The sequence below is a fragment of the Delphinapterus leucas genome, chromosome 17, assembly GCF_059928025.1.
Source record: "Delphinapterus leucas isolate spDelLeu-1000000601 "Yukka" chromosome 17, BTC_Dleu_Yukka2, whole genome shotgun sequence".
Taxonomy (NCBI): Eukaryota; Metazoa; Chordata; class Mammalia; order Artiodactyla; family Monodontidae; genus Delphinapterus; species Delphinapterus leucas.
Window position 1 is genome coordinate 20,119,756 of NC_143145.1, and position 12,650 is coordinate 20,132,405.

Below are 12,650 nucleotides of genomic sequence, written 5' to 3' on the forward strand. Positions count from 1 at the left end.
GGGCTAGACTTGAAATTCGCTGCTGATTAAAAGTAAGGCAGGTCTGTGAGCTCAGACTCAGTGAGAATGGTTTCATTTCATTAATTTCTTCGCTTGTTCATTGTGGCTCTGTAGAGCATCTGTTAAGTGCAAGGCACTCCGGGGAGCACAGTCATAACTATTGTATCCTCACTGAGTGTTCCAGTTACTAGGGTTGCAAAACAAATTACCCCAACACTTAATGGTGGAAGACAACTATACATGTTGCTAGTGGATTATGTGTGTCTCTGCCTCATGGCGTCTGGAAGTTTGAGCTGGAAGATTTGAATCCTGGTAGCTGGAATCATCTAAAGCTTGGTTACTCATTTGTCTGACAGTTGATAGGGTTGGTGGTAGATGTCAGCGGAGACTTTAAGCTGGGGGATTGGCCAAAACTCCTCTACCTGGTCTCTTCATGTGGTCAGAGCTTCCTCACAATACAGTGGCCAGGTTCTGAAGGTGAGTGCCAGAGAGGGTGAGCCAGGCAGAAGCTCTATCTCTTTTCTGATGTAGCCTCAGAAGTCACAGAGAGCATCAATTCTGCTGTACTCCATTGGCCAGGCCCTCCATGAACCCTGTCAAAATTCAGACAGAGACAACATCAACCCCAAATACTGGTGGAGGAATGAAAGTCACAATCAGTGAGAAGGAGATATGTATGTGTCTGTGCATATATAAAATCATCTTTGGAAAAATACAGTCTGCCACTCCTGAAAGTAAAAGAAGAAAAATTACCACAGCACAAAGTAAAAAATTATGTTCTATTTGTAATTATTTTATAAGTGATGGCCCAAAGAATCATACAATTCAAAATATACTAATAAAAAATAACACCTGAACACTGTTTTCTAAACTTGAATCACCTGCATTTCACTTCCACTCTTTTTACTATTACCATCTGTATTATTGTTTCCTTAATTTTTCTTGAAATGGACCCATTTTTTATTGAAGTATAGTTGATGTACAATATTGTAAGTTACAGGGGTACAGTATATAGTGAGACACAATTTTTAAAGCTTATACTCCATTTATAGTTATTATAAAACATTGGCTATATTCCGGTTTTGTACAGTATATTCTTGTAGCTTATTTTATACCTATTAGTTTGTACCTCATAGTCCCCTCCTCCTATCATGCCCCTCCCCTCTTCCGTCTCCCCACTGGTAACCACTAGTCTGTTCTGTATATCTGCAAGTCTGCTTCTTTGTTGTTATAGTCACTAGTTTGTTGTATTTTTTAGATTCCACATGTAAGTGATATCATACAGTATATGTCTTTCTCTGACTTATTTCACTTAGCATAACGCCCTCAAAGTCTATCCATGTTGCTGCAAATGGCAAAATTTCATTCTTTTTTATGGATGAGTAGTATTTCATTTTATATATATATATATATATATATATACATACACACACACACACCACATCTTCTTTATCGATTCATCTATTGACGGACATTTTTTTTTTTTTTTTTTGCGGTACGCGGGCCTCTCACCGTTGTGGCCTCTCCCGTTGCGGAGCACAGGCTCCGGACGCGCAGGCTCAGCGGCCATGGCTCACGGGCCCAGCCGCTCCGCGGCATGTGGGATCTTCCCGGACCGGGGCACGAACCCGTGTCCCCTGCATCGGCAGGCGGACTCTCAACCACTGCGCCACCAGGGAAGCCCTATTGACGGACATTTAAGTTGCTTCTGTATCTTGGTAGTTGTAAATAATGACCCAGCTTTTTATTAACTCAAATTTGTTTTAAAAGCAATCTAGGTATTCCTACAGAAAATAGAATGTATTTTTGCCATAATTTATTTGCCATAAAAAAGGTAACCTTAAATATAAAAAAAGTAAAACACAGCAGTTATTATATGCTAGATGAAAATTCTGCTTTCCAATGACAGTTCTGAGGCTGAAGGAAGCCCTCTCTTTGTCAAAGATCATGTTAGCAGGTGTTAGAAAGATGTTAAATCACACTCATACAAAACAAGGCTCTCCCCTTCACATAATCTGAGAGATTGAAAGAGAAGTGAAAGAGAATGATCCCTAGTGAGGTCAGTGATATTTAAGGCCAGGTCTGTGTACTGTCCAACATCCTTTAGAGAACTACTTGTATTAAAATCCTGATCCAGAATGATAAAGATTATAGCTAGTTAAGCTTTCACTTAGCCTCAGCCAAGTCCCTGGGATCTATGAGGCAGACCAGCATCTAGCACAGTTGATGCTTGTTGATGAATGAATGTATTTCTAACCTGCCATTGGTCAAAGGCTGGGTCCTTTGCACCTCTGTGTTCTGTTTTGTTTCATAAGCCTCCCTGAAAGATCCGGTGAGCAATAAATGACTCCGGCTAGTTGGCTTCTACATGAAGTCTAGCTACACTCATTATCTTATTACCATTCCCCACGTGCTGGTGGAATTGACTTTTTCCTTACCTACTGTGCGTAACTAATTCCTAGACTTTACAGGGCCACCCTAAATCCAGAGCTCTCAGGAGCTATTCGTATGTAGGTATCTAAATCCTATAACATTCGTTCCTAAAATAATTATTAGCACCTGCTGGGGCCCGTTATCCTAGGTCCTAGAGATATCAGAGGATAGTGAGAAATGGACACTTTCTTGGGATACAGAGAAAGGCCACCTGGGGGCAGCTGTTTCACCCCTAAAATTTAGTCAATTGCTTAGCAACCTAATTGTCTTGTTGTTAGAGGAGTCATCAGAAAACACTACTTCCTGGGGACTTCTCCCAGTAGAGAGAATCTGAGAATAGGTGTAGTTTTCATGGCCTTCTCCACCTGGACCTTTTCTTTCTGGCTTTCAGGGGCATGGAGAAGGTCTGCAGAGGCTCAGAGGAAGACAAGAGTCAGATGTTTATCTTCAGGGAATCCAGCCTGTAGCCTTTACCACACTATAGGACTTCTAACAGCAGTGCCTTTCTAGGCATGAGGCTGGCACTGACAGATCTTCTTTTCCTTCTGTATTTATAGTCGGCTACGGTGAAGCTGTCAAAACCAGTGGCTCTGTGGACTCAGCAGGATGTCTGCAAGTGGCTGAAGAAACATTGTCCGAATCAGTATCAGATCTACAGTGAGTCATTCAAACAGCATGACATAACGGGTAAAGTATGCAGTATCCGAAATATTTCACTCCCTCTCCCTCCTCCCATCTCAATGGCCTTTCCCACACCCTTAAAATGAAAAAGCATCTCCCTGCTGAAATTGTCTGGCATGGGTTTACTTTAAAAGGAACGATAAATTCCAGATCCGGGCACGCCATGCTACTTAACAAGCATAAGTGGTTATTACAGGGAACCATGGATTTTGAATGTCCAGTGTAAAAGTATGTGGTAATCAGGGTAAGGGGTTGGGGGATCCTAGAGAAAGTAAGAGTGTAGCAGTCCTAGAGTAAAGGAAGGGAGGAGATCCTTCAAATTAATTTGGTTACAGGGTCCGTAGGTAGATGTTTTAAGAAGAAAAGGTTTCTAAATAGGAAAATTCTGGACTGAATATAATAATACTAACTCACCGCCCCCGAATACCCTCAAAGCACAAATTAAGACCCCCTTTAAATCAAGGGGCTTCGAGTATTATATGTGGAAGCTGAGAAGCGCTTGGCAGCAGGAAATATGACAACATAATGAACTGTAAAAGCCTGTAGGATCGTGTCTCTCAATTGGAGAATGGAGTGGGTAAGAGGGAGCGGATAGGTCCACGGTGGGAGCCCATCAGAGTAAGGGGGTCTTTTGCAGACCTCGCCTGCCCACCTGCCTTGAGATGTTGCTTGATCGTGGGTACCATTCCTCCCACCCTCCTCTTCTGCAAACCCTATAATGAAAGATAGGATGGAGGAACATGCTCTGTGCACCAAAACTGTGCTTCAAGGTGGGAAAAAGTGTTGAGAAGACCTGATTCCAGTCCAGATTCTTCTTTTTTCTAAGCGAAAATTGACCCTCTAGTGGGAAAGGGACTTGCTGTCGAGTAGCTCAGCACACCTGATGCCAAGCCCTTTCCAAACTCATACCTTGCATCTTCAGAAATGCTAACGTCTATATTCACTCCCGTCACTTCGAAAAGGGTCACGTCAAGCAGTTCAGTTCTTAGCCTGTAGCTTCAAAATCTGGGGCAGATCATACCTCCTTAGAGCAGGACTAGATGGATGGTTTTCAAAGTGCGTTCCGTGGAGCCCTTGGTTGCACTAGAGGCTGCCAGAGGGACATGCTTTGGGTTGAGATGGGTGTGTCTGTTTCACATATTCAAATTGCACAGAAAACTTGATTTGGAAAAAAAGCCTTCTAATATTAAATAACACTTTTTAAAATTTTATTTTTATTTATTTATTTGGTTGCATTGGGTCTTCATTGCTGCACACAGGCTTTCTCCAGTTGCATCAAGCGGGGGCTACTCTTAGTTGTGGTGCGCGGGCTTCTCATTGCGGTGGTTTCTCTTGTTGCGGAGCTCCGGCTCTAGGCACACGGGCTTCAGTAGTTGTGGCACGTGGGCTCAGTAGTTGTGGCTCGTGGGCTCTAGAGCGCAGGCTCAGTAGTTGTGGTGCACGGACTTAATTGCTCCGCGGCATGTGGGATCTTCCTGGACCAGAGATCGAACCCGTGTCCCCTGCACTGGCAGGCGGATTCTTAACCACTTCACCACCAGGGAAGTCTCTAAATAACACTGAGCTACATTATCAGAGATTCCTGATGACCAAGTTAGTAATGTTTAAATATGTAAGGAGCACACAGGTGTAGCTCAGAGTGAGTTAACAGAGAGTGAAATCCTCCTGACTTAAGCCTAGAAATGGTCCTTAATGTACTTCTTTTCTCCTCCGAACTGGAGGTAATGGCCCATTTGGATGAAATTCCTGAAATCCTGAAGGCAGTGTCAGAACTTAGCTTAGATTCCAAGTGTCTAGATTCTTTTTCTTAGTCCCTCCCTTAAGGATATAAGAAAATCCCAGTTATTCCACCCCTAGAATTTATCAACCAGTTAGTAACCATTTGGCTGATTATGGGAACCTTCATCAGATAATGTCTGTTTCTTAATGCTTGTGTGATAGTAATGGCAAAAGCTTTTTCATGATCTTATGAGAAAGTAGCGTTATCTTTTGTTAGGGGTGGGAATTCTGTGATACCCTTGAGGGAAGGGTAAGCGTATATAAAGGTTTGAAAAGGATGAGCATTACACCCCCCTCAGAAATAAAGGTCTCATGCTTCAGTGCTTATGGAGTAAATGGTACCACTTCCTAAGGCTTTCTGCCAAGTGGCCTTGTGTTGCAAACAGCTGTCATATTGCTTTTGGTGGCATACTTGGTCTCCACAGACACCTCTGGTGTTGGTAAATCGCAATCTTCTTGAGATCTTGGACAAGCTGCTTAACCTAGACAGGTTATTCAACCTCACTTCTTCATCTCCGAAATGGAGATGATAATAAGAACAATACCTGTCTCAGAGAGTCGTTGTGAAGATTAAATGAAATGATATAAACAAACCACTAAGTTAATCATGTATCGACACCTTCTACCTACTAGCGCTGTGCCGTTCTTCATGTCGAAACTCATCTGGAGGTGTCTAAAATCATACTGTTACTTCATTCTGAGGGCAGCCTGTTTTCTGGCAAGAAAAGAAAGCAGGGGATTATTTGGGGACTTAGGAGAGAATGATTTCAGATTAACACTTGACACACACAACTTTCTGACCTTCACCTATTCAAGGCCTCAGAAGACCACTTTTGTCTCCTGTCCCTCTCCAAGGGTGAATGTAAACTACCCAAATGATCGCAGGTGCCAAGTGGCCCGAAGATAGCTTTCAGGACTGAAGCCAGAATGCAGTTCCAGCCCTGGGATGCTGGCGGCTGCAGGAATCCTAGTACCCTTGTAGGCTCTGATAAAATGGGCAAAGAGGATTGTGAAAAATCAAGACACCATGGCAGAGAGAGCCTCAGCAGCCAGTGCAGACAGTAGAGTGTCTCAGAGTGAGGGCCGGGAGGGCGTTACAAGCGCCAGGTCAAAGCCCAGACTTGCAGCTTAGCTCCGTGATTCTGTGAAGGTGACTTGGTGTATTCCCGCTTTCTTTACCTGTGAAGAGGAGGTGATAATAGCACCCGCCTCAGAGTGTCGCTGGGAAAGTAGTGCACGGTCACAGTAAGCGGTGAATGTTTGCTGCTGCTGCTTGCCTAAGTGCTGCTGCGCCTTCTGTGAGCACAAACCACACACGTAAACACTGCTGAGTTCATCCATCTTTGTTATCCTGAAAATTATAATGAGCACCTAAGGATGGGGGTTGGGATGTGGGCTGGTAAGTATCCTGTGCTTATCTGCGAGGCCACAATAAAGATGTCCATATGTCTCTTATTTATGCTTAGATTCTCATGAGTACTGCTGTTCATTTATGTGTCTTAAAGCAAGGGTCTCCAATATCATGCTCATCAGGGAAGCATGTTATATCTCTGGAACATATAAACAATCCCTTAATTTAGAGGCGCGTGGGACCATGACGATAAATAAAAAAGACATTAAATGGAAAGAAGAATCAGGAAGAAAAAAAGATGGGCTTTCTGATTACAGACCTGAGGCAAATCCCGCTCCTCCCACCCCGCCCCTGTTCTCCACCCCTCGACCTCTGACAAGTAATAACTGTGCAACATCACACAAGCTAGTTTCAAGTCAGTGATCTGAGAATAATATTTATCTTAAAGCGCTGTTGGAAAGGTTAAAGGGGATGATGCATGTGAAGGGTTTAGCTTTATGCCTGATACATAGTAGACATCTGTTTAGCAAGTATTTATGGAGCATCTACCCTGTACCAGGTTTGGGGAATACAGCAATAAATAAAATAGTCAGTGATCTGTGTAGGGAAAAAATTGTGCCTCCATAGAAAACCGTGCACCTTCAATAGCACATCATTTCGGGTTATCTAATTCTGATTCTACGAAGCTGTTCTACAACTCTGTAAGTTGTAGGTAAGTGATAGCAGTATAAAATAATTCTTGTTTGTAGATGTGTAAATTCTGTCCCACAGAGGTTCAGTTGACTTCCCAGTCCACTGTGGAAAAGGTGAGTTTTGTCTCCCATTTACACATTCATTTCATTCCTCCTGACCTGAACATGTGTCTGCTCTTTGGTTTCTCCTTTGAGTTGGTTGTAACATCTTATCAGTTTCCACAAAATCTTAAACATGTGTTTATTTTTGTATATGATGAGAGTCAGGATTTTAACTTTTTTGAAAATTCCCCTTTAACCTTGGTAGTTGTTTCATTTTTTTAAATTGGTTTCAACCAACAATTCCACTACATTAACATCTTTCTGATGCCTTTGTTTAAAATACTTAAATTCTAAACAAACCCCACCCCCCGCCATCCAGTTTCTCCAAAGTCTAAGGAAACTTAAGGTATGTTTTAACACACCAGTATTCAAAACACTGTGCAAATTTCCTCTTAGAATTTCTGAGAATTTCATTGTGTCCAGAAGGCACCTGCTATTTTATGGCAGATGAGTTAAATCAGAAGAGACGCTACTAGTGGTAACTCCCTGCAGAAGTGCTCTTAACAGGCATAAGATGGTTAGAGCGCCTGAGAGGCATTAGGAGAGATATATTTAAATCATCAGATTAGGCTTGAAGGAAAGAAATTTGACTGTTTTCCTGTGCTTGCAAGATTCTTTCCCCCAGCTCTCTGAGGCCGGGCTTGGAATGTTGATGAGGAAGCTCTACTGGGGCCAGGTGTAAGCTCACAGGCAATGTTCGGATTCTTTTTTATGCACAGTTAAGAATCTTTTCAGGTTTGAGGCAGTTTCAGCCCCTGGCTGTGCCTGGTATTCTTCCTGCGGTGGCTGCTAAAATCAACTCATTTCCTTCCGCATCAAGCCTTTCCTCTGTAAAGGGTTCTTTCCCCACCCCAACTTTAAAGACTTATCTTCATGGGTGAGGCGCTCAGAGCTCCCCAGAATACAAAGTGCATTTTTAGAAGCTATTTTGAATGTGTAAAAGGTTTCCACGTGGCCTGCTTCGTGGAACACGGGTGGGAATCCTTTAGACGTCTGCAGGAATAAATACTTACCCTGTGAATGTACCCTGCAGGTGGTCAGTATTGACTTGTCATATTTCTCAATGGTCTACAAAATCAGTGAATACTTCAGGTTCTTTCTGTGCTTCAGACACTGCCCATTTGTACCTCTCTCCCCTTTTCAGAATATTCCTCTGGGATGTAGCACCCTGAAATTTGGCCGTTCCGCTTATGCTATTGAATAAAGGGGAAAGCTCCTTATCTTTTTGAAACCTTTGGATTGTGGGCTCTGTGCATTTGCTAACATTTACCCTTCTGCTATTGTCTTCCTAGTCCTTTTTTTTTTTTTTTTTTTTTTTGCGGTACGCGGGCCTCTCACTGTCGTGGCCTCTCCCGTTGCGGAGCACAGGCTCCGGACGCGCAGGCTCAGCGGCCATGGCTCACGGGCCCAGCCGCTCCGCGGCATGTGGGATCTTCCCCGGACCGGGGCACGAACCCGTGTCCCCTGCATCGGCAGGCGCACTCCCAACCACTGCGCCACCAGGGAAGCCCCTTCCTAGTCTTTTATCACGGTTAGAATTACCCATGGAGGTCGGTGGGGTGTGTAGTAAACAAGTGTCCAAAGAAGTGGAGTAATTATTTTATGTGCTGTACCTGTGAGAACACTACTTTGTGGAACCCAGTGTAGCCCAATGAAATGTGGGCTTGTTGAGCTACCCTAGTGCTTTGTCTGCACATTTTCTTGCCTTTGTTGGTTTGCCCTCTGCATAGTGCATTCTACTTTTGTATATCTTTGTGTTTTGTTACATTTCTCTTTTGTATGAACTGCTCTACATTTTTTATTGAATCTCGAGCAGCATTTTATATCTGCATAGTAGAGTTTGGACATCATCGGGGCATGAGTTTCCACATATTAATTTTCCAATAACAGCATTTATTCTTCATTTTTAACGCCCTTTGATAGAAAGCTTACTAACATCACCTCTATACTCCTCCGCATTCTTAAACCTAGGATGCTGAATTTGGTTGTCTTGATGATTCAGGATAATAGATTTCTGAATGTTGGAAGTGACTTCAGATGTCATCTGAGGTTTTATGGGGTCAGTTTAAAACTACACCTTTCAATGAGAAATATGAATGGAGATCAGAATATCAGCTTCATTCCTGATAAAGCTTTTTTGGAGAATATCCTTTAGGTCTTCAGATGAATTGGTTTGCTAAGAATATTTTCCCTCTAAATGAGGTATTCTGGTCACTGGCACAGCTGGGAAGTGCCCCTCTAACCGCCTGGAAGAAAGCAGACTGCATCAGGCACACAGGTCACAAGACAGGACAGAACATGAGGCTGGGCTGGGCAAACCCGTTTCCTGCTTCCAAGGGCACCAAACAGAGGGGAGGAGAGAGAGTCCAGGAGTGTTAGGGAAGTTCTTCCATGAAGGAGTAGGGTGGGGAACAAGTGTCCCCCTACAACTTCAATCAGATGTCTCCCCACATGTCCTTTCCAACATCCCTGCTAGATGGCCAGACAGCCATTGCTCAGACACCTCCAGGGATGAGCATTTCATAATTTTTAAAAGCAAACTGTTGTTTTTTGTTTGTTTGTTTTGGTTCAAGATTTTGGATGACGGTGGCAGTTACAGTGCTTGGTTTTCCTTACTCCCTCCTACTCTGAGCTGCAGGGCTCTCAAATGCCATGCTTTCTTCTACCCTCCTCAAACCCACCTTTTTACCTGGATAATTCCAACTTCCTTTCAGGCTTTAGTTCAGATACCACCTCCTACAAAAGCCTTTCTTACTCCTCCTCTTCTGGATTAAGTAACCCATCCTGTAGCTCCCAGGATAAAAGCCCTGTGATAGAACTTGTCGCATGAAGTTGATAGTTGAAAAATTTAATGATTAGAAAGTTCTGCTGAGGTTTTACTGAAACCCACGCCTAGATCCTGTTTAGGTTCCTGGGTTATAGAAACCTTTGCTGAAGAAAGCCCTTCATGACTGCCCCCCAGTACAGATTCACGTGCCAGGCCTCCATGGAGCCATGATGCCTTCCCCCAGCCTTTTCTTCATGCCAGTGGCCTGTTGAGTGGCTCTCCCAACATGCTTTCTCCCAATTCCTTTCTTCATCGCTAGTAAAGGTCTGGTTTCTGCTACGCTGAAAACTTACACGCTGTTTGATGGGATTTCCCTAAAACTATTTACCCTCTACCCATCTGTCTTCTCCTGCCTCTTGTTTCAGAAGGCATGCTCTTATTCCCTTCTACAAACAACATTTTCTGCCTCTGCTTTAACCAGACGTCCCCTATATCCTCTGGATATTTGCTTCCTCAGTTACAGTCATCCTGTCATCTTCAGTCTAGCTACACTGGCTACCTCCTTTCTCTCTAAATACAGTTGACCCCTGAACGAAGTGGGTTTCATATACACATGTCCACTTATACGCAGATATTTTTCAATGGAAAATGCAATAGGACTGCATGGTTCATTGAATCCGCGGATGCAGGGGAGCCATGGATACGGAGGGCTGACAGTACTGCAGGCGGATTAACCCCCTCGTTGTTCGCGGGTCAGCTGTAGCTTCATTTTAGACCCTTGACCAATCCCTTCCTATTCATTTCATTTATTTGTTAAATCATAATTAATTCATTTGTTTTATAAAATTTATGTGACCACTACCACATGCCAGGCAGAACACTGTACCCAACAGCTTCAGAATGTATGTACTTTCCAGTTCAGGGGACTTATTCGCCATGATGTACTATACACCAGGGCACAAATCAGTGTCAGTACATTTGAAAAACCTGAAGTGGCACAGGGTGCATTCTCTGACCGAAACAGAATTAATTTAGAAATCACTACCAAGATAATCAAGAAGATCCCAAATATTTAGAAACTTAATGCACATCCATGTAACCAGATGGGGGAGGGGGAAAAAAATCGCAAGAGAAACTAAAACATATTTTGAACTGAATGATAGTAGAAACATTAATATTTCAAACGTTTGTGTGGTACAGCTACAGAACTTAGAGGAAAATTATAGCATGAAATGCCTGTATTAGAAAAGAAAGAAGAAAGAGTTGAACTTGATTAATTAAAATTTTACCTTAAGAAGTTAGAGAAGGAAGAATACTAATCTCAAAGAGCTGAAATCAGTAAGACACAAAACATACAGGCAATAAAGAAAATTAACAAAGGCAAACCTGATTCCTTGAAAAGATCAACAAAAATTGATAAATGTCTAGATAGCCTGAATGAGGGAAAAAAAGACAGCATCAAGTGAGAAATTGGGGATATCACTAAGTTTTCTACATTCATTAAAAGAGCAGAAAATATTATGAACAGGTTTAAGCCCACATACTTAACAACTGAGATGAAATGGACTAATTCCTTAAAAACTATAACTTAACAATATCTGACTCAAGAAAGGTAGAAAATTTAAATAGCCATGGATCTCTTAATCAGTTAAACTTTTAATCAGAACTTTCCATAAAGAAAGCTTCAAGCACAGAAGGCTTTTTCCAATGAATTAAAACAGTCGAGAATTAGCAACCCAATTTTCACAAATTCTTTCAGAAGAGAAAGGGGGAGCACTTCCAAACTCATTTTATGAGACCAGACTAACCCTGATACCAAAACCTGACAAAGATATTACAAGAATGGCGTGGTATGGACCAATATCCTTCATGAACATAAACCTACAAACCTTGACAAAATACAAGCAGGTTGAATCTCACACTAGACAAAAAGGATATTACATCATGGTCATGTGTGCATAGGAATGTAAAGTTGATTCCATTTTTGAAAATCGATGTGATTCGTCATGTTAAGCGTAAATGAAGAAAGTCATATGATCATCTCATTAGATGCAGAAGGCTTCTGATTTCAGCTCTGATATGTAAAGAGCTTGGATGTCATCACTCTAATCCTTACCACAAGACAAAGCTGGACACAGTGAGTTTCCTGGTAGTCTGGTGGTTAGGGCTCCACACTTTTGCTGCCGAGGGGTTCAATCCCTGGTTGGGGAACTAAGATCCCACAAGCTGCGCGGTGCAGCCAAAAAAAAAAAGCTGGACAAACTGAAAACCAGTGGGGTTTTTTTGGACCCATCAGAGAGCTGATGTCATAATGCAAATCTCCCCCCTGAAATCTGGAGAGCAGGGCACATGCAGGAGATACAGAACCCCAAAGACCTGCTTAGCTGGAACAGAGACAGACCGGTAATAATGGACAAAATATTTGGACACTTCACAAGGAAGGTAAAAGCATGGCCAATAAGCACATGAAAATATGCCCAGCAATATTAAGTCATCAGGAAAATGCAGATACAACCCAGTGAGATATCATTTTACACCCAGTAGAATGGCTGAAGTTCAAAGGATTGGCACTACCAAGTGTTGCTGAAGATGTAGAGCAACTGGATCTCTTGTACACTGTTGTTGCGAGTAAATGTGGTGCCACCAGATGCAGAAAGTAAATTTCTTACACAGTTAATCACACACTTATTAGATGATCTGCCGTTCTGCTCTCAGATATTTACTAAAGAGAATCGGAAACATATGTTCATAAAAATTCCAGTCCACTCATATCCAAAAGAGCTTTACTCAGACAAAAATTTTAAACAACCCTTAGGTCCATCAAGAGTAGAATGGGTAAAACAAA

At 42.4% G+C, this 12,650-nt stretch overlaps 1 protein-coding gene across 1 annotated transcript in view; it reads left to right on the forward strand.

Annotated features, from left to right (window-relative positions):
- The window catches only part of SAMD12 (sterile alpha motif domain containing 12), a 412,832-nt gene that overhangs the window by 181,568 nt on the left and 218,614 nt on the right, over window positions 1-12,650 (forward strand). The window contains exon 3 of the mRNA XM_022555569.2: window positions 2,991-3,120. Within this exon, the coding sequence (XP_022411277.1) occupies window positions 2,991-3,120 (130 nt within the window). The remainder of the gene's footprint in view (window positions 1-2,990; window positions 3,121-12,650) is intronic.